Genomic DNA, 26094 nt, shown 5'->3' with positions numbered 1-26094 from the left:
AGGGTATTCTATCGGGAGGTTAAATTATGTTCCACCGGGTACAGGTGATATTTATTATATGAGAATTTTGTTAGCTGTTCAGAGAGGTTGCACAACATATGAGTATATTAGGACAGTTAATGGAATTATATATTCTAACTTCCAAGATGCTTGCTATTCCATGGGACTACTGTGCGATGATAGGGAATTCATTGTAGCTATTAATGAGGTAGCTGAACTCGCATCTGGTCATCAATTGAGAAAACTATTTGCGATACTACTGATATCTAATAGCAATAGCAATCCAGAGCGTGTTTGGAATGCAACTTGGACATTATTAGCTGATGAAATACTATATGAAAGGAGAAAAGCTTTGAAAAATCAAGGTATTTTACTATGTCTTTTTTTTATATCAAGATTGTATTCTCTTATTATCTTTATTTTTATTAATAATATTAATAGTTTTATTTTGGAATTACTTATTAAATATTTCATAAAATCACCATGTGCTTTTACTAGGACTAAACATGACTCATGACGAATTGAAAAATCTCTGCTTTATTGAGATTGATGAGAAGATACTCAACAGCAATGCGAGATCTTTAAGAGACTATCAATTAATGCCATATTCTGAGATGTCTGGTGTTCGCCTTTTTCAGAATAAGCTAATAGAGAAGGATTTAGCATATGACACAAATGAGTTGACTCATACAAACTTATATACAGAACAAAAGATGACTCATGAGCAAAGGTTAGTATTTGATGAGATACTCAACGCTGTTATTACATACTCTGGTGATTTTTACTTCTTTATGGGCATGGTGGGTGTGGTAAGATATTTATTTGGAATGGACTTTCTTCTACTATTCGGTCTAGAAGAAAGATTATTTTAAATGTCGCATCCAGTGGAATTGCTTCTTTACTCCTACTTGGTGGCAGAACGACTCATTCTAGATTTTCAATACCCATTACAATTACTGATGAATCTACTTGCAACATCAAGCATGGCAGTTTGAAGGCTGAGCTACTCATTCAAAGTAGCTTAATAATTTGGGATGAAGCTCCAATGCTCAATAAAATGTGCTTTGAAGCACTTGATCGGACGCTCAGGGATCTTATGTCAGTTACCGATCAACATAAGACACATAAACCATTTGGTGGTAAGGTTGTTGTTCTAGGAGGTGATTTCAGACAGATACTTCCGGTGATTCCGAAAGGAAGTAGACACGATATATTGGCATCCGCTATTAACTCATCCCATCTCTGGTCATTTTGTAAGGTTCTGAAACTGCATACAAATATGAGGCTTCTAATGTCTTCTTCGGATCAAGATGAAGGTGAAATGAAGAGATTTGCTAATTGGATACTTGATGTTGGAAATGGAAATATTGGCTCTATTATTGGTGATGAATCAGAAGTTGAAATTTCAGATGATCTATTGATTACAACTACTGATGACCATTTGGTAGACTTTGCATATCCAAATTGTTGTAAAACATGTCAGATTACAGGTATTTTTAGAGTAGGGCAATTCTTGCACCCATGCTTGAGAGTGTCGAGAAGGTAAATGATTTTTTCTTGACAATCTTTCCAGGGATAGAAAAGGAGTATTTGAGCTCTAACACAATATGTCAAGCTGATGAGAATGAAGATGTACAACAAGAGTGGTTCACACCAGAGTTCCTAAATGATATAATGTTCGAGACTACCCAATCACAAGTTGACTTTGAAGACAGGAGTCACTGTAATGCTACTCTGAAACATAGACCAGACTTCGGGTTTATGCAACGGGACAAGATTAATAGTTAACGAACTTGGCAGCAACGTAATTGGAGGGACGATAGTGACCGGTAGAAATATTGGAGATAAAGTGTACATTCCAATAATGAACTTGATCCCTTCAGATTCAGGATTGCCATTTAAGTTCCAACAGAGACAATTTCCATTAACACTATGCTTTGCAATGACCATTAACAAGAGTCAGGGTCAATCATTATCACATGTAGGACTTTATTTGCCAAAATCAGTGTTCACCCATGGACAACTTTATGTTGCTTTGTCAAGAGTTAAGAGTCGCAGTGGCCTCAGGGTTTTAATTCTAGACGAAGACGGTAATCCAAAGTTATCAACAACAAATGTCGTGTTCAAAGAGGTTTTTAATAATATTTAGGTAAGAATAATATTATTTTCACTTTAATAGCATGTTATGATTTATACTTTTGTACAAATATTTACTATAGATATAACTAATTTATTTATAACTCCTTTTTCAGATTTGAAATGAAATGTGTAACAAGGAGCACAACATCCTATGCCAATTGCTTTTCTAATGAAGTTAGTAAGATACTAGATTGTCGATAAATTTTTATTAGCTTTTTGATAAAAAAAAAATTATATATATATGGTCAAGTTTGGTAGCTTTATGCTTATTGCTCCTAAATTGGAGAGGCCTAAATTTGGCACTATGTGGCTTATTCAGCTACTATACCCATCTTATGTACATGTTTTATAAACACAAAATTCACGTTACACCAGGTATTAAAACTACATTTTTTATCTTTTATATTGGATTAATAATAATATTTTTCATAATTATAAATGATTGGAGTGTTGATCTCAAATATGACATTATTTAATTTAAGATTTAAAAATCGAATCCTTCAATTTTAATTTTAGAAAAATAAAAAAACCTTAAATACAAAAATCAAACTCATTTTTTTTATAATTTTAAAAGATACTAAAAATTACCATATTAATATATATCATTTATTTCACTCTCATATGAAAACAAATTAGCCTTACAACTAAGCCTAGGGGTGAAAAAAAAGAACAAAAAAAAGAGATTGTAAATTTGTAACAAATTAGTGCATGATGCATGTGATAGAGTTGTTACATTCCATTTACTGTTGTAGGCAGTAAGTAACCCCATGATTCCACTTGCAGAAAAAAGAATAATCCCAAAATTGTTAACCATTACATTCTCCTACATAATGCTATCCACATAATCCCTAAAGAAAGGGGGGAAAACAATCTAAATTTGGCTCCAAAGATGATAATCATCATGCTTCCTACTCCCTAATCTCAAGGTCAAACCACCCACCTCATACCTCTCTCTTTCTCTCTCTATCACCAACACGCTTTTGAGTTTTGAGTCATTCTTTTTTATTTTTCCCATAAAATTATAAAAATGTCCCGGAAAACGAAATTATAGATCGGACCAATGAAAAGGCCACCCACAACAATCTGAGAATAATTAATTAAAAATTTAAAAAAAAAGAAGTAAACAGAAACTAAGTAATCAATCAACCAGCAAAACGAAAGAAAAAAGAAAAATAATTAAAAAAAAACACACCACAGATTTTCTCTCTCTTCCCTTTTCTCTTTCTCTCTTTCTCTCTCTCTCTGTTCTTTGATCCATGGGAGAGGAACTTCAACCTCATCGACAGAACCCAACCCAGAAGAAGAAAACGAACCTCCCCCTTGATTATTGATTCTTCACTATCGATTCAAGGGATCGATTCGGCAACAAATACCCCCAAAACCCCCCAATGCGGTCTTCTAGAAGACCTCATAAGGAGAAGAAGAAGAAGAAAAACCCGAACTTTTCAGATTCCACCACTACCCAGATTGGGGAAGCCCCGATCCGAGCCCGATCTCTCGTTCGCGGAACCGATTACATGCTTTGGCGCATTTGGGTCCTGCGGCGTTGGATCTGATGCTGTGGCGCGTTTTGACGCCATCCCAAACGGTGTCGTTTTCGTTTCTTCCTCTTTCTTCTTATTTCGTTATTGTTTCTGCTTCTGCTTCTGCGTTTTGGCGAGAGTGTAGTAGCGTTGGTGCTGCGGTGGGGCTGCATCAGCATAGAGGACGATGCAGCTTCACTTCTCGCCTAGCATGAGAAGCCTCACGATATCGAGCAGCAATGGGTTCAGTGCATTGATGAAGATCAAGGTCGCGGCTCGCCACATCTCTTATCGAACCCTTTTCCACACAATACTCATACTCGCATTCTTGTTGCCCTTTGTCTTCATTCTCACGGCTCTTGTCACCCTTGAAGGTGTCAACAAGTGCTCCTCATTTGGTACCCCTTTTAATTCTAAATCCCACCTTATTCTTATATTTCATACATTCTCAATGTTGTTTTTGTTCAGTTTGTTTTGTTTTTAATGTAGATGTAGATCTTGATTTTGAGCTTTACTTGTGTTGATATATGTGTTGTCTTAGTTTAATATATTGAGGGATGGATCATGGATTTAATTTGAATAAAAAAAACGGTTGCCAAATATGCGGATTTAGCTCCTCTAAGGTGCACACATTCATAGAAGTTAGAGAGGGGTTAAGCATACTTGGATCAAATAAGTGATTTAGGATTTGGTTTCCTTGGATGATGGATTTATTTCAGGTTGTGTTTGGATTAAGGTTATTTTAGGTTCTGAATAGCTTGGAATGAAAATGGTCATGGAAAAAAAGAGTTGCCAAATATGCGGATTTGGATTGTTTAAAGTGCACAAATTGATCAAGTGAGTCAGTGAGGGGCTAAGCATCCTTGGATGAAATAAGTGATTTAGGATTTTGTTTCCTTTTGTAAGCAAGTGATATTTTGGGATGCTAGTTTATTTATTGAAGGTACTAGATAGTTCATGAGTGCCCCTTTGATTTAGGATCTGAAGCTGAAGTGTGGTCAGCTGATTTTTGCCATTTAGGCATTTCATATGGAGGGAGTTTTTCTCCCATTTTGAATATTGATGAAATCTGTAGTGTGAGGTGTTGATTCTGTCATGTGAGGAATTAATATTTCCTTGTGTGTTTTTTTAGCTGAAAAACCGCTAATGAATGAAAACATTGTGGGACAATATTTGCCGTGTTTAGCCTCTGGTATTTCATGTTTGTCAGTTAGGTGATTATAGATGTTCATTATTTTCTGGTATTTTTAGAATGCTTATTGTTTCCATGTTTTGTGCTCCAGATTGTTTAGGTAGGCGGTTGGGACCAAGGCTTCTCGGTAGGGTTGATGATTCAGGGGTAATAAATTTTATCATCATGACTTCTAAAGATTTTATTATGGCACTACTATCTGAACTCTCATGGTGATAATATTTATGATTCTGCAGAGACTGGTTAGAGATTTTTACAAGATTCTTAACGAAGTTAAGACTGGGGAAATCCCACCTGATCTAAACCTGCCAGATTCTTTTGATCAATTGGTTGCTGATATGAAGAACAATCAATATGATGCCAATACTTTTGCATTTATGTTAAGGGGAATGGTAAGCTGCTTGTTACATTAACATAAAGTATGTCTTTCTTGGTTATGTTTAATATATCATAAGACGTTAACGAAGTGTAGGGTTCAAGGCACAGGATCTTTTAAGAGGGGTGTCACTTTTTAGATATGATGAGGCGTGAGGGTTTGGAAACTTGTTTCATGTATTCTTTTGTTTACTCTTACCTTATGTATGGAGGATCTCTTGTCCTCCTCGATCTTTTTACTATCCTCCTTTTCTTGATAAAATTTCCTCTAGGAGACTTGAAAGAGACAAAAAAAAAAAAAATTAGACTTCCTGTCATTTAATTATGAAGAAGTTAAAATTCAACGACGTGCTGTTTTCATATTAAGGTTTATACTTTATATTATAATAATTGGGATTTTTCTCCATTCTTTTTCTAACATGTGATGGTGCTCCTAAATATTAATTTATATGCAGTTGGCAAAAATTTGTTGACCTAATTTGTCATTACTGTTTTGTAATGATGTCATTTTGCAACCTTAACTACACATGAATGATAATCATTTTATCCATCTCTATCAGGAGTTCAAAAAACTATATGCGCATATCCAATATTGGTGTGTGATTTTTGCTGGGGATCTCTGCATCTTTAATTTATCTCAAATAGCTCAGTCACATTCGTTTATCTTAAATTGCTAGATATCACAGTCCTTATGCTGAAATTTATAATAAATGACAGTTATATTGATTTTTCGTTACAATGTAATGCTTTTTGAGACAGATGGAGAAATTTGAGAGAGAAATCAGAGAGTCTAAATTTGCAGAGCTAATGAATAAGCATTTTGCAGCAAGTTCTATTCCTAAAGGGATCCATTGTCTCTCTTTGCGTTTGACTGATGAATATTCATCAAATGCCCATGCACGCAAGCAACTGCCTCCCCCAGAGTTGCTTCCTTTATTGTCCGACAACTCTTACCACCATTTTATTCTGTCAACTGATAACATCTTGGCTGCTTCAGTAGTTGTCACTTCTACTGTCCAGTCGTCTCTGAATCCCGAGAAGATAGTCTTCCATGTGATTACTGATAAGAAAACTTATGCGGGTATGCACTCATGGTTTGCACTAAATCCTGCCAACCCTGCTATAGTCGAAGTCAAAGGCGTTCACCAATTCGAGTGGTTGACTAGAGAAAACATTCCAGTACTCGAAGCTGTAGAAAATCAAAATGGGATCAGGAATTACTATCATGGGAACCATGTTGCTGGAGCAAATCTCAGTGACACCAATCCGCGTAAATTTGCATCTAAACTGCAGGCTAGAAGTCCAAAATACATATCTTTGCTCAACCATCTGCGTATATACTTACCAGAGGTAAGTTGTATTGAACAATTATCCCCTTTTTATTTTCTTTTTCTATCTTGCTATCTATCCTTCTAATTGTTCAGGAAACTTTCAACTTTTTATGTAAAGTTTTTATGTAGAATATAATATATATTTTATGAGAATGAAGGATAAAGAAGTGATAAATTGACTATAGAAATGATTGTATGCTTGATCACTCCCAATTGAATATTTATATTTAAAATTTTGCATAGTCAGTTTATGAGAATGTAATATTGATGAACTGCATTAGTTGTGGGAAAAGTGCTTCTGGGGACAGAATGCCACTTTTTTACGCAAATTAAGTGCATGAAGTAAGCATTGAAACCATCAACTGAAAAATAAAAATGATGTAGAATAATTTGAAGTGAAATGTTGGTCTATCCTGCATTCCTACCCAAACAAGTTTGTGGGAATTTCTAGATGATATAATAAGAACATAAACCTTGAAACTGTGGAGGGATGTGGACTGTTCCCACTCATACCTGCTAGTATTGCTTGGCAAGTAGTAATTGTTAATTGGACTTGTGAAGCATTTACATTGCTTTCATCAGCATTTACAGCTAAAGATTGCCAATTTTTACTCAAAACATTTGAAGATTGAGAAAATGTTCTTATTCTTGTCTATTTTCTTTCAAAAACATAAATTGTTTTTCAATAGACTTGTGCTGATTATGTTTGTGTGTCAATCAGCTTTTCCCAAACCTCGATAAGGTGGTCTTTTTGGATGATGATGTGGTGATTCAGCGTGACTTGTCTCCACTTTGGGAAATTGACTTACAGGGAAAAGTTAACGGAGCTGTGGAAACTTGCAGAGGTGATGATGAGTGGGTAATGTCTAAGCATTTCAGAAACTACTTCAATTTTTCCCATCCCCTCATTGCGAAGAATTTGGATCCTGATGAGTGTGCATGGGCTTATGGGATGAATATCTTTGATTTGCGTGCATGGAGAAAGACAAATATAAGAGAGACATATCATTCTTGGCTGCGAGAGGTAGAAATCCATATTCCTCTAGCTAATACAACCTCAGTTTATCCAAGATTAATTTCTTTTCATTAGTTTAAAAGTCATACTAAATTTGTGCATTTTAAATTAATGCTGTGTGGCATGGAATCGAGTGGCTTAAACATTGTGTCTAAATTGATAAGTTAGAACATAGATGACCTTTTTCCTTATTTGGCTTTTTTGCCTTCACATCACTGATCAAAACTATGTGCCAACATGCAACCCTTCTCAAACATTTACCAAGGTTCTACGTTAATGTTCAGTGTGGCATTTTTTCCACGTTAAGGTGGATAGGCTCAAGCCAACGCAGAGTGAATGTGAAAAACTAAAATTTTTTAAAATGCGTTGCTGCCGAATAGGGGAAGTACTTATGCAAAATAGTTTGAGAAGTGTGGCATATTGGTAATGGTTTCGATGGTTCTTTTGGTCTTCAAATTTTCTTTTTTTCCAAGTAAGATATTATTAAAAGTTTCCCTATGACAGAATCTGAAGTCAAACCTGACAATGTGGAAGCTTGGAACACTGCCCCCTGCTTTGATCGCATTTAAAGGTCATGTTCACCCGATTGATCCGTCTTGGCACATGCTAGGCTTGGGTTATCAGAACAATACCAATGTTGAGCATGTTAAAAAGGCTGCTGTCATTCACTATAATGGCCAGTCAAAACCATGGTTACAAATTGGCTTTGAACATCTAAGGCCGTTCTGGACCAAGTATGTCAATTATTCAAATGATTTTGTTAGGAACTGTCATATCCTGGAATCGTAATTCATCGATAAGGAGCAATACGGTTTGTGTACAAAAGTGAATATGAATGGGGCAAGTAATACAGGTTTCATCGAAACTTTTTGCAGCTTGAGATTTTCTTCAAGATAGAGTTTTGAGATGACAAAATAGAAACATTTGGCTAAGAGAGCGAACCCTATCAAAAACATTATTTTGGGTGGGATTGCTGCCACCACCCCCTACCATTTTTGCAGATACAAATTTCCATCCCTGCTGCATTGGCCTTTGAATCAGTTTCGAGTCCTTTGAGTTGTGAACTTGTGACATAGACATGCGTCCTCTATTTTTTGTTGGTGAAAGGATACTATTATTGGTCTTCTATGGGATTATATGTAGCAAAAGATCCCATAGTTGAAAATTGCAGAATAAACTGAATGCTGGAGAAGATTAAAGGAAAAAAGGTCAGAGGCTGGTTTCATCAAATAGTTGGTGTTGAAAACAAAAGAAGTGCTATTAGGACAGTTAATTTGTGAGCCCTCCTCCAACCCAATTAGTGTTAGCCTTTTTCCCCTTCATTTTTTTTAGTTTCTTAATTTTTGTTAGTACAAATTTTTACCCTTCACCTATTTTGTGATTTGATAATCATGATGATGGTGGAAAATTCTAGAATTAGTTCTCGAGATGATGATGATGATGGCTTTGTTACGGATCCATTAAATTGGGTAACTGTCTGTAGGATATATATTGTTATTCGTTGTGTACGATTACCAGACATTGGAAATGTGCAGAAAATTCTTTATTCCTCTTCTCCTTCCTTTGCAAATTTCAATTACTTGATCATAATCTTTCTCTCTTCATTTTGGTACCCTCTTGTTCTCACAATTTTGTTGCTCTTCATAACGGTTCAAATGTCAAAGACACATAACGAATAAGGGTAAAAGGAAGATTGTTGTTTTTATAATAAAAAAAAATCAAAAGAACAATAAAGCATATGTTCTTTACAAATTTAATGAAAATCTTTACGCTTCCTCCAAAAAAGAATTCTTGAAGCAACCATTGAGTTGTTTTCGTGTGCTTTTAAGGTCATAGGTTCAAGTCGTGAAAACAGTTACTGATTTAATTATGAGGTTAGGTTATATATATTCCACCCTTTAGATGTGACATTTTCTCAAACTCTGCATTTCAAGTATTTGAAATTTGAAGATAATTTTTCTTGAAATCTATATACTAACATATGGTAGTTCGACATTGGAATGTTCAATTCGATCTTATTAAGCATGATCGCCGCAGCCGAGGCCTGGGTCAGATGGCAAATTTGATTGCCTCCCATTGAGCTGCATTGGGTTCAAATTTTCGTGGAGAAATATTGAACCATTTGTGTGTATTCTCATGTAGTGTGTGTGAATGGGTTGTGTGAGTGTGTAATGCATGGGTGTAATGCCTAGAATTGGGGGCTGTCCAATCCACTTGACCAAAAAAAAAAAGCATGACCGCCGTGACGCTAACAACGCTGCTGATTGGCTCGCCAAAGCTAGTGCAAGGATAGCAGAGATTATCTGGTGTGGTTAGAGACTAGAGACCGGGGAGACGTTAGACCATCTCTTCTAAAGAGACATTACTAAAGCTTTTTAGCTTTCTTTCTCTTATCGTCTTTTGATTCTTGTTTAATTTTGTCCAGACACCAACAAAATATGGTAGAAAAAGCTTGGTCATTTTCTAGTTGTAAAATTTAAGAAGCTACAATCATATTGGTTAAAGTTAAAGTGAGTAATACTGGGGAAAAAGAAAATCTTAATACCATATCTTTTGTGGGTGGAATTAGAGACAATGCTTAACTCGCTCTTGGTGCAAGTGTAGGTGCCTTTGTTTTGTTTTGTTCTGTTTTGATTTAAGGTCAATAATAGTGGCTGATTTGTCACAATCAGTTGTTAATTATGTCAATTAGTTATCAATATCCCATTTTTAATTTTTCCTATATGATGACTTTGCTTATAGCTGTGCTTTCTTCTTTCTTCTATTCTTGTCTCCATTTGTGATGACTATAAAGTATAAACTCATGGAGGAAGAGGTCTTCTTTTTTCCCCCTCCACGTGTATTTCAAGTTAAAACCTTATTACTATTAAAATTTATAAGTATGAAAGTGAAATAATAATAGAAAATTAAATGACTGACTTAAAAAATATAATCAGGGGATAACAAATAATTAATAATTCATTTGTGATACTGACATCAATTGGGGGAATAACATCAGGAAAGATTACGAAGGCTAGGCGTTATTGATAGGTTGGATAGCGGGTGCGTTTTATACAAAAAGGATATTGAGGACTTTCACCACTTATTTTTTTAGTTGTTAGTTTACTTGACAGGTGTGGTGTGTTTGGTTGTTTGACTATGGCAGATTGTGGGTTATTTCAGGGATAATTAAGCAACATTTTGAAAGTTGGACGAAAGTGACGGTAAGGTAGGAGAAACGTAATAGGTGGTTAATTAGATTTTTTGCTATTATTTGGCATATATGGATGAAAATGAACGACAGAATCTTCAGGAGTCAAGAAATAGGAATTGCGAAAATTATTAATAGGTCGCTTACGAGTTGTAAGGATTGAAGTAGAGTTGATCCAAATAGTTGTTGATGACAATGCCGGAGATGACTGTGGATTGTTTATTATTACTGTTTAGTTCTTGATTCTTTTGTTGCTCTACCTTATTGTGTTGAGCTCTTTTATTTCAAAAATAAAATTTTTAAAAATAATAATAAATAGCACCGTTACATATATTTATATCTATATTTTTTATATTATATATTATGAAAAGGATTTATGCTAATTTTTTCAAATACTCTTCATTATATATAATCTATAAAAAAATTTCCATTTCCAAAACTTAAATTCAAAATCTCTTCACTAACTTATAAATCACCTAGCATATCAACTAATTCTATTTTTATGGTCATGTTGGTAGAGAGATTCTTTCTGGTAAAGAGATTGTACTATCTTGAATTGACATGGTTGCAATTTTAAATAATTATAAAATAAAATATGAGAGAATAATCTTGTATTCTTGTGCATTGTGTTGCTAAGTTGGTGATGACATGAATTCCATTTACAACTATTCTGATGTATTATTATTATTCATAGCACCCAACAGCAAAATTTCATCTCACTCAGTCTGTGATCTCTTCAAAGTGGATGAAGGATCTTATATCTTGAGACTTTGGGAATAAAATATTATGGACCCTACATTTTATTAGGGCCCCTTTTTCCATTTTTCTACTTTGGAATTTCATAATTTATCAATAATTTGGCTTAGCGATTAAAAATTAACAAGTGCTACATAGTTGTGCCCCTTTAATAAAGAATTTATTCTTCCGAAAATTTTAGAATAAAGTGATAAATAAAATTTTAAAATTTATATTTTGAATATATTAATCTTTAAAAAATATTAAAAATATATTTTATAATAATAAACGTAAATAAATTAATTTAAATTAAGATATTTTATTTTAATTAGAGGAATTAATTTAAAAATAATGTGTTCATATTTATTATTTAAAAATTTTTTATTAATATACAAAATATAAATTTTCAGAAATTTATTCATCACCTTACTGAAAATCTTAATATAAACCATATCAAAAGTTTTCCGGACTTGGAAAACTTGAAATGCCAATTTCACAAGAATTTTTGTTATAAAGATTAAACATGCATGATTCTCGTAAATCAATTTTTTATAAAAAAAAAATTTGCATGGGCTCCACACTAATTAACTCTACCATGATTGAAATATGTCTCGTATTGATTCAATGAATATTAGTAAAATAGTTACATAATATTTTTCAGGAAGAACCTCCATAAATCATAATAACAAAGTGAATTCCAACTCGCTTTCTTTTTATAACATATATGATTTAAAAAAAAAAAAAACAACCCTAAACTTTAAAAAGAAATTAAAGTGATAGATGATATTTATAAAATGAAAATTGATAATTGCGTATTTTAAATAGATGTTTAGTTCTTATATACTTATTTAAACACCAATCTAAATACACAACTATCATAATATAATTATGATCAAGTAAGCAGTCAAAATAAATTTTTAAATTTTACTTATTAGTTAAATTGGTCTCCCAAATTTATACTAAATTAAATCAGTCCTTCATATTCGTCCTCATATTTTTCACTTATTTGTGGAGAATTTATTTATATTTAGAAATTTTTTTTAAATTCTACAAACTATGGTTACATTTTGAATTTATTATGATATTTTAAATCCTCACAAATAAAGCGAAATCAATGAAAAACAAACAAATTCAACAAATAAAGAATATATATATTTTTTAAGAATTGTAGGCTACAAAAATATTTAGTAAAAAATTGAAAAAACCAATTTGATTGAATAAATTTAAAAAAATCAATTTAACTAACAACTAACATTCAAAAGACTATTTTATCCTTTGTCTTCCATATGAATGATCATTTCTCATAAATACTATGTAATGGACCACAAGAAATAATGTAGGATCAATCTGGTATATGAAGAATCTGTTTGATGCTGTACATTTGTAACTCTTATCTTGTAATAGGTCCCACATATTGTACAGAATTTAGAGTGTCAGCTATCATGAGATAAGGACTATTGTCTATTATTGTCCCAAAGGCCAAAGGGTTTGTCATAATTTCAAGTTTTATCATTTCATCTTTATTTGTTTGTAATAACATTGGCTGCTTTCTAAGACTGTTTTTGTGTCCTTGCATTGGACTAGTCTTTTGTACACATTCACATTTCTAATATCTTACACAATATATCAAATTAGATTCTCCATATGCTCATTGCTCAGGGGTGAGAATAGATTCTCACATGTCAAAATTTTATTATGTGATCATTTTAATTATTAATCAAGAAAATAAATAATAGATTTAATTATTCTATCAGTTTCTATAATTTTATCAAATTTTTAGTTAGGTCTTTATATTTTTTTCAATTAAATTTCTATATTATTTTTTATTTTATTTCAATTTGCAAAGAAATAGTCAGTTAACTTTAATATTTTTTATATTATAAAGAAACTAATTATAAAATTAAAAGTAGTATAAGGACTCAATTAAAAAAATATAAAAATTTAATTAAAAATTTAATAAAATTATAAGGACTAACAGAATGATTAAACCTAAATACAATAGAGAAAAAATCCTAAACAGCCTCTAACAATTATTTCGAAAGACAACGAGGCCATTGACAAAAAAATACCTAACTCGATCCCTGAATTTTACTTTTATGGGACTGATTAGCTCTTGTGAAAAAAATCAATGTTATTTTTTTTATACAGGAGCTAATCAGTCCAAAAAAAAGATCAAGAGTTGAATTGGGTATTTTTTTTAATAAAAAATCTCGTAGTTCTTTCAAGATAATTATCAGTGGCTATTCTACCTATACAATATATAATTCATAGTAAAATTTGATATTACTTGTAGGAAAATAATTAAACTAAGTTAGACCAAGCTTATAACCTGTTATAGGTAATTCTTTCAGCCTGACCTTAGCTTGATTTGAGGCCTATAATTTTAAATAAGTTTTAAATTGTAGCCTAAGATTCAAAATTTTTTGAAAGAAAACAAAAGTGTTTAAAATGTCAAATAAACATTATAGACCGGTGGTAATTGTGTGTGCTACATATTGAAAGGTCCAAAATTGAAAATTCACAATCCATTCCTCCTATGTTTGTATAACATAATTATGTTTATATTATTAGATTTTAATAAGTCCAAGCCGGCCTAAATTGGCCTAATAGGCTTCTTAACAAACCTAAATATAAAGCTAATTAAGCTAATAAATAGTTTGAATATGATTTTAACTTTTAGAAGGTTAAACCTAGCTAGACCCCAGATCTCAATAAGCTAATTGATCTATTTTCCACCCCTAACCATATCAGAAGATTCATTTCATTAATCATATATTAAATTCAAAATCCTATATCTATTTATCTATCACATCTCAATAGTTATAAGAATAATATTATACATCCAAATATTTTTGTTAACTAAATTTTATTAAATTGGTTTAATATTAACAAAAATTAATTATAAATAATATTATTTTAAATTTTATTATTTAATTTAATTAAACTTAATTTATAAAAAAATTAAATGTATAATATTAATCTAATTATAATATTCACATAAATACAAAATATCTATACATCTCATGTTAAAAGGGCATTATTGAATGAACAATTTATACATTATATTATTTTGAAAAAGTATACATTATATTTTTTTTTTCCTTTGAAAGAAATAACTGAGATGTTCCAATTATAAATAGAACGTTTTATGTTTTTTTCGTTAAATTATCTAAAGTTTGACTAAATGGACCAGATACGTATTTGGTGCATTGGGAAGTCAATTTTGAGTTTTAAAAAAATGATAACCGATAAGGGTTCCTAAAATTCAAATCATTCAAGAACTTGAGTTTTAGATATTGGTAAATCTAATCATGCTTAATTGCTTATGTGCAAAATAATCCTTTTTCTATACAAAAAATAATCCATTAAATTAATAGCCCAAACAATATGTAGTGGTAACGTCAAGTTACAATTGCTACATAATCATGCAGCAATTCTATATTTTTATGTATACTTTTTGTCTAAAAAATTATTAAATGGACTAACAACCTAGGTTTTTTTTTAATAGTATTTTTTGGTCTGACAGATTAAAAAAAATTTGTCGTAGATCTGAGTTTTATTTAAGAGTCTATCACTAGCTAATAGATTATTGTATGTACAAGACAGAATTTAAACCCCAATACTTACTTAAACAGATGAATAGTAAATCGACTACTCGACCAATCTAAATTGGTTCAACCTTCTATACTAAAAGTGGCACATACAAGTTTGTACTACAAGTAAATATGAACAAAAATATTATGGAAAGAAGGAAAAAGTTAAGGAGACGCTATTAAATGTTCAGGTTTAAATCACTCTCAGCTGCGTTGCCTTTTCGTGGGGATACCCATTATTGAGAAAATTTATTTCTAGTAGTATTTTTATATTTTATAGCCATCACAAACATTTTGTTATATGAAAAGGAATAGTTAAAACTTGAAAAGACACTAGACTAGTTAAGATTTTTCTTTTCAGCTAATGTAAGGACTTTAAAATTGATATCATCTAATATACTTTTTCCCTTTATTGTCCTATTTACAATTTACAATATATGTATATAAAGTTTTAATGTAAAATATTTTATATAGTACATATAATTAATTAATTATCACCGTTTCTAGTTCTATTAGAAAATTGAGTAAAGTATCATTTTTGTTTCTAACATTTGGGATAAGTTTTAAAGTTGTTTTTAACGTTTTATTTGTCCTATTTAAGTCCCTAACGTTTCAAATATTATCCTGCCGCTAGGGATCTGTTAACAGAATTGACAGCGAAACAAAATTGAGACGATTTTAAAACGTTAGAGACTTAAATAGAACGAAAACGTTAGGGACAAAAATGATACATAAAAATAAATTTTAATTTAATTTTATCTTTCAATAATATTAATTTTTTACTATACATAATATTCAATTATTTTTAATTACATTTAAATAAATTACACTCAATCACATTATTTTTATTTTAAATAAATTTATTTTTTTATATATGTATCATTTTTGTCCCCAACGTTTTCGTCCTATTTAAGTCTTTAACGTTTCAAAATCGTCTCAATTTTGTCTCACCGTCAACGCAGGACAACGTTGAGTCAATTTTAAAACGTTAGGGACTTAAATAGAACGATTAAAACGTTAGAAATAATTTTAAAACTTATCACAAATGTTAGAGACAAAAACGATATTTACTCTAGAAAATTAAAAGTGGTACAGTGACATAATTTTTGAGATTATTATACTAAAAGTTGAATACTTAATGATTTCACTATATACAATTGAACAAAATTAAGAGCCTAATTTTTATGTATCATTCAATCAAATTTATTCTATTTGATAACGTTCAAATAATAAGTATAAATTTTTATTATTTATTTGTATTGTGAGCATGTGATCTACATAATTAGATGGTCACCCAATTGACCTTTAATGTTAGAAAATAATTTGGATTATTTTACAAAACTAAAATACCAAATAACGTTATTTTGACGAAATAAATAAAATAATTATTCCCATACCAAAGATTGTTAAAACTTTTCTAGATTGACATACAAAAATCAATCTCATAAAAATTAATGATATGACTCAGTTTGGAAATGAAACATTTGACCGTTTATTAATTATTAATTCCAAAATTATACGATATCCATTTTTTCTATTTATGTCTCAACAATAAACCACACAAAATCTTATTTGATCTTGTTAGATTATGTTCATGAAATATGTAATGATAATATGATATGAGACTAACTAACTTCTCCATTTTCATTTTCATTTCCATTTCCACAGCCATCGGAAGGGACAAGGAGACATTTGACCATGGATTTATAAGACTTTGAAAACTCCGAAGCAGCCTCGTTCCTTGTTCTTGTTAACAAAAAAATTCACTTTTTTTTTCTTCTCAAATTTTAATGCTACTGTATTAATTATTAATATTATTAATTATAATTATTGTTGCACAAAATAAAACACAAGGCACACACTTTTTCTCAAAGAAAAGGAAGCATCCACTTTCTCTTCTTCTTCTTCCACCTGGTTCTTCTGAAAACAAAGTTTTTGTGAGTGCCTCAAATATCATCATCACCCAGATCAGTGCCATAAGACCCTACTCATAAGCAACCATAAAGTCTTCAACTTTCAGGTTTTCTTATACCCTTTGTTGTTCTGTTCTGTTGTTCTAATCCTGACCCAGTTGAAAAATTGAAACTTTGATATGATTTTTTTAGTTTGATGCATACCCTTTTGGGGATTGGATCTATTTTTTACCTTTTTTGCTATAACTGTTTTTGGATTCCTTCCTGTTGAATTTTTTCATGATGCTTTTCCCTTTTGAGCTTAGTTGTTGGATTTCAATCATTTTATTCTGTTTTATCTTCATTTATTTATTTTTCTCCCATGGATGGACCCTGCTCAATTATTGTTAATTTTTCTTCATTGATATTCTTATGCTTTGAGTTTTTTATTATTTGTTTTGAACCTTCAAATTTTACTTATTTTATCTTAGTATGAGTGGTTTCCTGTATCAGATTCTGCATGTTTTGTGGTTGTGGATGTGTCCCTGAGAGAACTCTCACTCAAACTTTATTTTCCCCCTTTTGTGTCAGATTTTGCAGAGCACTCATAGACTCTTGAGTGAAATCCTGTTATATTCATGAGTGGAACAACTCAATTGAAGTGATTCACTGAAAAGTTTTACCCTAGTCTCTGAGGTACTAACAACTGAAGCTATTGGATTTTTCCAGTTTCAACAAAGTTCCTTAGATCTCTTGGTCATGGCTGGGAATCAAGATCAGTTGGAGATCAAGTTTAGGTTAATTGATGGTTCTGATATTGGCCCCAAAAGTTTTCCTGTTGCCACTAGTATTGCAACATTGAAAGAAAGTATTGTTGCTCAGTGGCCAAAAGGTCAGTGTTGCGTTGTTATCTTTTTTTTGAATTCTTTTTTTTTTTTGGTATTCTTGATATTATCTAAGTTATCAATGGTGAGAACTGAGAAATTGTTGTATAAAGGAGGGATGAGGCCCGCAGATTCTTGTGTATAGATATGTTGAACACACCTTTGTACTAATCTTTCATTTTGATCACTTCTTTTTATTAAAGGTAGCTTACCTTCAGAAATTGTTGAAGTTTTGAGTTACACATCATTCACTTCATAGAAAGGGGTTCTGTTGGAGTTCATGATTTGTGAAAAAGAACATGTTTTGGGCTCCCATTTTCAGTCTGTAACAATAAAATGTTGAAAATCATTTTGTATATATGCCTTGTTCAGTAGTTTCTTCTTAAAGTTCGTTTGTTCTTAACCTTATCCAATGATGTCTTGCTTGTTTCATTTAGCATTAGTACCTTTTGATTTGTCACTTACAAGGAGACATTTATATGCTATCTATTTCACTAAATTTATACACTGGCGTTTTCTCAAAAAATTTAATTGTTCTTATTATTATGTAGTAATTTTTTTAGTGTATATCTGTAGCTATTAGCTAAGTGTCCGTGCCATTGTTTAATACGTATCTCGTTTGATGTGAGTACATTTTTATATACTATCTCTGAGATCCATGCTTACCAGTTCTGTACTGGCTCCAACTTACTTGTAGATAAAGATATGATGAAAGTTATTTGCTAGAATAATACCGAAGCATTAAATTTAATGTTTATATTCTTGGTTCAATATATTACTGAGTACACGCTAAACTTTTTGCCGGACCTTTAAGTGATGTGTGGAATCTGTTGTGTTTCTGTTTTTAAGATAAGGAGAACGGACCAAGGACCGTAAAAGATGTGAAGCTAATTAGTGCAGGAAAAATATTGGAGAACAACAAAACAGTTGGGGAATGCCAGAGCCCATTATGTGATGCACCCGACACAGTCACAACGATGCATGTGGTTGTGCAACCACCAACTATGGAAAAAGGTATAATATTTGTTTCGAGGCATTGGCATAAGCTACTTGTATAGATATCTGTTTTACTAATTAACTGCTTCACCAAAATGATATGCTTTAATTTCCTTTTAATTGGAGCTGGTGGAACATGCTGTTATGTTTTTTCTTGCTGATGGACATAGCTTATTTTGGGATTTTTTACTTGTCTCTTATCACTTCGTCTATGTGATTCTTTAGCTGATAAATAATTTTTGGTTACCAAAAGTGAGGTATCATTCTGTGACTTAATTTTCTTAGAAAACCATCACTTTGCGTTTCCATTAACAATTATATCATACCCCACTTTGCTACGGCTATGTTTGGTTGAAGGTAAAAAGTAGTGTGAAGATTTTTATTGATGAGAATGATGAGTAAAATACACACATGAAACTCACCCTATCAATTTTCACCTCATTTTTGTTCCCCAACCAAACAAATCCTAAGTGTGAAGTGCCCTATTAAACACTCGCATGGATTACATTAGTACAACACCGGTGCCAAATTCTCTTTAAATGGATCAAACTGCTGCTGTTCTGTTTGAGGAATTGTTAATTGATTTCATTTTGGTGCCTTCTTCATTCACTTATTTCTGGTTACATCTTTTATGAAGATTAATTTTGATGCTTTACCTAATACCTTAAACCTTAAACTCTCCACCCTCTTATACTTAATTGTTTTTTTATCTCCTGTGACAGATAAGAAACCACCAAATGACGAAAAGCCACAGAAATGTGTTTGTGTTATTTTATAGCATCCAGGTTCAACAGAAGATGTCATCTTTCTTAGGTCGTTAATTAATTAGGACATATGCTTCATCATTACATATAATCTATGTGTGACTTTCAGAGACTTACAAATTCTTGGTTGAATGTTTTGTTCTTACCGCAGATAAAGAATACTCAACTTGGCGACGATCACAAAGCTACTTGTTCCAAGACTTGTCTGCATGCGGCCGGTCAGCCATAAATTTCTTACACAGTTTTCATAGGAGATGGTTTTGTATTTTTGTTGCTGGTCCCAGCATATAGGTGTTGCCTCACTCAGTCACTTGGTATAGTTGATTTGAAAATGAACACTCTCTGCCAGCTTGTCATCGTGTCCCACACATATATATATTTTGAAATTCTTCTTTTGATGCCTGTGTGTTTGATGCAAAAGAAAAAATGAAAAAAAAAAGAAGAAAAATTCAAACTTGAACTTGTTGAATATTTGAATGTGCTTTTTAATTTGGTACTCTTGTATAGCAGTTGAGACAGAAATAGTGCTTTTACTACTACAGTACTATTCTCTAAAAAATATGGTGGTTTGAAGCTTGATTCCCCTTGGCCTCCAACTTTAGGGTATTTGGTTGAGGGAGAAAAACAGGATGAAATCTTCATTTATAAATTCCATGTATAATAGAACACGTGGAAATAGAATGGAGAGGCTTATGAGGTGTTGCATTTGTTTTGCAATTTATGTCTTTCAAGGAAGGAAAAGCAAGTTCTGACTACTTTAAAAGTTAAAACTATGTTATGCCCATTTTTACCGTGGTGGTTATTTCTATAAAGATGTCTTTTTTGGAAGATGATACTATGAATTGTTAAATAGTTTGAATATATTTAATTGAATTATTTATAGGGGTAAAACAATATCTTTACATGAAAATATTATCTTTATAGCCAACGAATAATAATTCAAATGACATAATTTCTTTATACTTGTTTAAAGATCGCGAATCTTTGCTATAGATAAAAATTTTAAGAAAGAGATGTTTTGCCTTTGATGTAGGGAGATGCATATTTCGCTAAACTCAAAGAAATAGCTATTTATATCTAACTTCTCAACTCTATAAAAACTCTCAACTAAACCTAACAGAAACAGAACTAACCAAATGATGCCATCTCTCAAAGCTAATAACAAATTATGATTTCTCCTAAGCTATTAAACAGGTTAAATATTTATTCTAAACAAATATCTTCCTACATTGTTGTAGTAAAAGAATTAAAGGACCAACCTTAAATTGTCTAAGTATAGTGTAAATAGAAATTTAGTTTATATTAACGATGTTACTCCAGCTCATTATATTCAAAGTTAAAATTATAGTTATCAGACCCGAATTGATAATTAATTCGGTCATACAATTGGGTCAATGGGTCACTAATTTAACTGGTGGGTCACTAATTCACTCGATTAATTCGGTCATAATTAAATAAAATTATAAAATTATAAAAATAAATTAAAATTAAAAGTTAAAATTTAAAATGTATGTCTTCACAAGTATATTAATAACGCTATGTCAGTAAAAATAATTATCTTATATATTTGATTTTAGTATATATATAATTATTAGCATGCTCATTTATATAGAAATCACTAGCTTTGTAGATGTCTCAAGTACACTACATGGAAACGATTAGATGTGTAACCCGGATTGGTTGAGGATAATTATTTTTGTATGAAGTTGATATTTAAAAATTATTAAATAATTTAATAAAAAATTAATTAAATTATTATTTAATATTTTTTTATTATTAATTTATATAAAAATAATTGTATACGAGTCTTCATCTTGCTACGATGCACGGAAAAAAACTTTATAACGTATATTCATATACGAAACGTAAAATATTAAGTAAATTTAGCATCATTTAAAACCTTTTTTAGGCATTTTTCGTTTTTACTAATAGACGACTGCAGAAGAAATTTGTTTGTTTCTTCAAGACCAATTATTTATATTAATTTTTTTTTTATGTAAAACTAATAATCTAGATGTTAATATATATTATGTTAAATCATATCAAATTGTTAAATAATTTTTTATTAGTTTCACACAAAAACATCTTTACGCAAATAATCACTTTATTTAATTTTACCTTTTAGGCCATTGGCCCGTTTTTATAAATAAAAAATTAGTATTTATACTCATAAAGTCATAATAATATTATGAGATTATAATACTTTTTTTACTAAACATATGGCAATATTCAATAGCGTCAATCTTATACAAATTTTGCTTTCGCACCATATGGATTACAACCAAAACGACCATACTCTGATACTCCCAAAGGCACCACTTTTAAAAGAGACCATGAGGAGAAAAGATACGTGGGACAATGGAACAAGGTCAAAAAGCTCTCTAGACAAATTAAAAGAGGCCGATCAACAGTTCTCTTTACATTTTTGTAATTTGTCCAAAAAATATATACATAAAAATAAGTACATAAGTCAGTTCTCTTTACATTTATTGCAAACATTTTTACAAGGGTTTAATATATACAATGCACTAAGGAAAACTAGGAGCACTTAAGATATATGTAGCTGCAAAAGGCACGAGGAAGTTTAATATGTTGTTCTTCAAGGGATAGGTTATGCTAAGTGTACATCAAAATACATGTTGAAATATAAATACACATTAAAAATAAATTAAATTACACATGTATTTATACACAAATAAATTAGTGACTGATTTTAATAAACAAATAACATTTTTCAAAAGCAATAATACGTGACAGCTTTTTGTTATCCTCAAAGATATAAAACTTCTGAACCTTTGGCAGACTACGCTACTAATGTGAACGGAAAAACATTACTCGTAGATGATTTATCTTTCTGAGGCTTGGTAAAAGAAAGCTCTCGGGAAGAGGTTGAGGAAGAGGATGGTACTGCGTCTATTACTATTGTGTCTCCCTGCTTAAATTTTTCTACAAGAATGCCCTTGGCAAGTTCATCCTCCACTTTCTTCTGAATTACTCGCTTCACCGGCCATGCACCATAGTTCAGGTCACGCCCCCAGCGACCAAGAAGTTTTAAAGCATCTTCCATCACCTGGATTTTCATCCCTTTATCTTGTTCCATCTTCCGTGAGAGATCATTAACCTGTCATAAGAGTAACCAAAAAGACTAGTTAAAAGTAATGATAAGTGGTAGAGTTAGTAGATGAATATTTATGAGATTAGTTGATAATATTTATAAAAATAGTGTGATTTTTGTATAATGTAAAATAACAACTTCAATACATATTTATTGTTTTCTTTAATTCTATCTCTATTTTCTTGTTAGCAATTGTTAAGTTTTTTGGAGAAGAGCTTGTTGTATTGAAGTTGTTGTGTTAAAACTTGTTTTACATGATATAAAAGTTATGCTATCTATAAAGTGGAAACTCAAGTGAAGTCGACTTCACTTGAGGTTGATATCTAAGAGGCGTTAAATGATTTGACTGATTTGACTAAATTTTCATTTCAGGTATCAACTTCACCTGAGTTTTCACCTATTTATAAAGATATTTTTAACTAATCTCATAAATATTCATCTACTAACTATTAATTATTACTGACTTATTCCTGTTTACTAACAACTCTAATAATATTTTAATAGTAATATCAAAGAACAAGTAGTTAAGATATGTGGCAAGCTATGGAAGAGGATGATGGATACCTTTAACTTGACTATGCTAATTATTTGGTCAGTGTCAAGAGGCTGGAAAACAACAGATTCATCAACTCGATTTATGAGCTCAGGTTGTTGAAGCTCGGATATTACTTTCTCTTTCAGCTCTTGGTATGGCAGTTTATTCGTTATATTATCGGCGTCTTCGAGGACGAGCTTTGATCCAGCATTTGAGGTCATAATGATGACAGTATTGGTGAAGTTGACCAAGCGACCTGCTGCGTCCTTTATTTTACCTTCATCCAATATGGGAAGCAAGACTTCGTCTAGAAGCTCCGGATGTGCCTTCTCGATCTCATCAAACAGAATAACTGAATACGGTCTGCATCGAACGGCTTCAGTGAGCAGCCCTCCTTCGTCAGGTGGAGACCCTATCAAGCGTGATACTGCCTGCTTTTCCTTGTACGCACTCATATCGAAGCGCACCAATGCTTCCTCTGTGTTGAACAACAAATAAGCAAGTGCCTTAGCTAGCTTGGTCTTTCCAACTCCCATGGGTCCCATAAACAAGAAGCTTGCTGTGGGACGCTTTTGGTTTCCAAGACCTACTCTTGAGCGTTGCACAGCTTTAACTACTGCCTCCACAGCACGTCCTTGTCCTACCACTCGCTTACGCAGCTCCTCCTCCAAATGCAACAGCTTCTCCTCCTCTGACTGTTTCAGCTTCCACTCGGGTATTTTGGTCTTTTTGCTGACAACTTCAACAATATTGTCGTCTGTTACTTCATCGCTGCTGCTCTCCGTTTCTGACTCCGGGATCAACTTGCTCTTATCACTCCCAACATGTTTAGAAACCGCTTGCATATTCACTACTTTCGCAGAAGCTGTATCATCAATCAGTTCAATAGCTGCAATCTCCAAATTCCAAGTGGCTAGCAATTACTCGTTTCACAGGTTAAGTTAACAAGACAAACTAAAAACCCAGATACCAAAAATTAAATAAGCTAAGATAAAAAGTGTTTAATTACCTTTGGCAGGTAAAAATTTTCCAATTATGTGTTGATCTGATAGCAGTGCAGCTTTCTTAAGTGCACGTTTAGAAATGCGGACTCGGTGATGCTGCTCATATTTTGGTCGCAATCCCTCTAATATCGAAATGGTTTCTTCAATAGAGGGTTCGTCAACATAAACCGGAGTAAATGAACGGGCTAATGTGGGATCTTTCTCAATGTGCTTATGATACTCGTCCATTGTTGTCGCCCCTATACACCGCAGCTCTCCCCGAGAAATACTTCTCCTTAACAGATCTGTCAAGAATGTCAGCTCTTCCACTTTAAAATTAATTTATTGATAGAGAAACTAGAGGGACGAGTAATTTTTGTGTTTTGTGGCCAGTATTTAATTATAAAAAATGAGTAATTTTTTAGTATTGAATATAATCTCACATCATTAAAAATTATCTAATTCCTAATTACAAAATACAAAAGTTGCTCGTTCTCTAACACTCCTCTTTATTAAAATTTATTTTAAAGTCATTTTTCTTGCCTTTGATAAATCAACCTAAAATTAATTTTTAATAAGTATAAATAATAATTATATTTAATAAAATAATTGTAAAATTTAAATAGATTATAATAATTAAAAATATAACAATAAATTTAAATATTTATTATTAATATTAGATAAAAATTTAAGTGTTACCTTAATATTATGTAACCGTTAAAATTAACCATCATGTATTTATACATAAATGTATATGTTATTTAATTTTTTTAATATATGTTTTATATTAAAAATTAAATTTTAATAATTAATTTTAGTGAACACCTAGCATAATTGTTATTAATATATCTTTATATATTTATATTAAAATTTTTCAATTTTAATAACTACAAGCTAACTTTAAAAAATATACTTTTAGATATTTTTAAAAATATCTCAAATTTTTAAAGCTGTAATTAATATATACATATTTTTTCTATTTATCAAAATAAAAACAAAATATTTATATTTTTAAAAATCAAAATAATTTTTTTAAAATGTTTTACCAAATCAATTTGAAAAATTATTATAGTAAATATTTTGAATAGTATAGGACTATAGCTGTTAAAATATAAAAAATAAAATAAGATTTTCAGTTTAAATTTCTAATATATTTATTTGAAAAAAATCATTAGTTCATATCAATAGTGCATTGGTTAAAACCAATAAAAATAATCCGAACTAGAAAAGATTTCAAACTTGTTACCTTCCGTAACAATCTTGTGGATGTCATCAACGAAAAGCATAATCTCGCCATTAGATTTAGTTACTTCGTCGATAATTGCATTCATCCCTTGCTCAAACTTTTTTGGTTCAGCGTCAAGTGCACCCACATCTAGGGATATAAGCTGGAAAGTGAAAAAGGTTTATCACATCACCAATGTATAGAGAGTACATTAATAAAATTTTATTTTTATGTTCTACCAATCTCAGTATAAAAATTTAAAAAGATATTATACAGATAACTGGAAGTATATTATCACATTATTAAAAATAATTAATTTTTAAATTTATTATTTAAAAAAATATCTAAATTTATTAATCTAATTAAATTATTGTAGAAAATTATTTACACTATTATTGTATTAAGATCATACTCTTGTTAATAATTCAAGTTTTAATTTTTAAAATGCCTATTAAAAAAATGGAAGGTTTAAAAATGTTCATTTTTAATATTAAGATGACATAATTATTTTTTTAATTATTTTACGTATACACGAAAAATTAATCACAAATTATTAGTCATTATATATATAAATTATTATTTGACATCTCATAAAAAAATTTCGCTA

At 31.1% G+C, this 26094-nt stretch overlaps 3 protein-coding genes and 1 pseudogene across 5 annotated transcripts in view; 3 read left to right on the top strand and 1 right to left on the bottom strand.

Annotated features, from left to right (window-relative positions):
* Nucleotides 1–160: 160 nt before the first annotated feature.
* Nucleotides 161–2155, top strand: LOC107486269 (uncharacterized; annotated as a pseudogene).
* A 1143-nt stretch (nt 2156–3298) lies between these two features.
* On the top strand, nt 3299–9130 carry LOC107486668 (probable galacturonosyltransferase 14). The gene is made up of 6 exons (XM_016107223.3): nt 3299–4060; nt 4946–5001; nt 5091–5246; nt 5989–6579; nt 7282–7584; nt 8080–9130. The coding sequence occupies exons 1-6, from the start codon at nt 3850–3852 to the stop codon at nt 8362–8364; spliced, it is 1602 nt and encodes a 533-aa protein (XP_015962709.1). The 5' UTR covers nt 3299–3849; the 3' UTR covers nt 8365–9130.
* A 7565-nt stretch (nt 9131–16695) lies between these two features.
* On the top strand, nt 16696–20467 carry LOC107486669 (membrane-anchored ubiquitin-fold protein 2). Of its 2 annotated transcripts, XM_016107224.3 has the most exons (5): nt 16712–17113; nt 17577–17877; nt 18719–18883; nt 19588–19678; nt 19781–19930. In XM_016107224.3, the coding sequence occupies exons 2-4, from the start codon at nt 17745–17747 to the stop codon at nt 19641–19643; spliced, it is 354 nt and encodes a 117-aa protein (XP_015962710.1). In that variant the 5' UTR covers nt 16712–17113; nt 17577–17744; the 3' UTR covers nt 19644–19678; nt 19781–19930. The 2 variants fall into 2 exon arrangements, with proteins under 2 accessions (XP_020996816.1, XP_015962710.1); XM_021141157.2 differs by lacking the exon at nt 19588–19678 and having other exon boundaries at nt 16696–17113; nt 19781–20467.
* Nucleotides 20468–22343: 1876 nt separating this feature from the next.
* Nucleotides 22344–26094, bottom strand: part of LOC107486670 (chaperone protein ClpB3, chloroplastic) — a 5479-nt gene continuing 1728 nt past the window's right edge. Inside the window, exons 4-7 of one of the 2 annotated variants that reach the window (XM_016107226.3) lie at nt 25509–25650; nt 24289–24567; nt 23309–24168; nt 22344–22750 (exon numbers count right to left, since the gene is read on the bottom strand). In XM_016107226.3, coding sequence (XP_015962712.1) covers nt 22433–22750; nt 23309–24168; nt 24289–24567; nt 25509–25650 — 1599 coding nt within the window. In that variant the 3' untranslated portion in view covers nt 22344–22432. The remainder of the gene's footprint in view (nt 22751–23308; nt 24169–24288; nt 24568–25508; nt 25651–26094) is intronic. The other variant, XM_016107225.3, reaches the window with a different exon arrangement.

Source organism: Arachis duranensis, chromosome 4 (genome assembly GCF_000817695.3).
Source record: "Arachis duranensis cultivar V14167 chromosome 4, aradu.V14167.gnm2.J7QH, whole genome shotgun sequence".
In the NCBI taxonomy this organism is placed as follows: domain Eukaryota; kingdom Viridiplantae; phylum Streptophyta; class Magnoliopsida; order Fabales; family Fabaceae; genus Arachis; species Arachis duranensis.
This window is presented reverse-complemented; position numbering and strand designations above follow the sequence as displayed.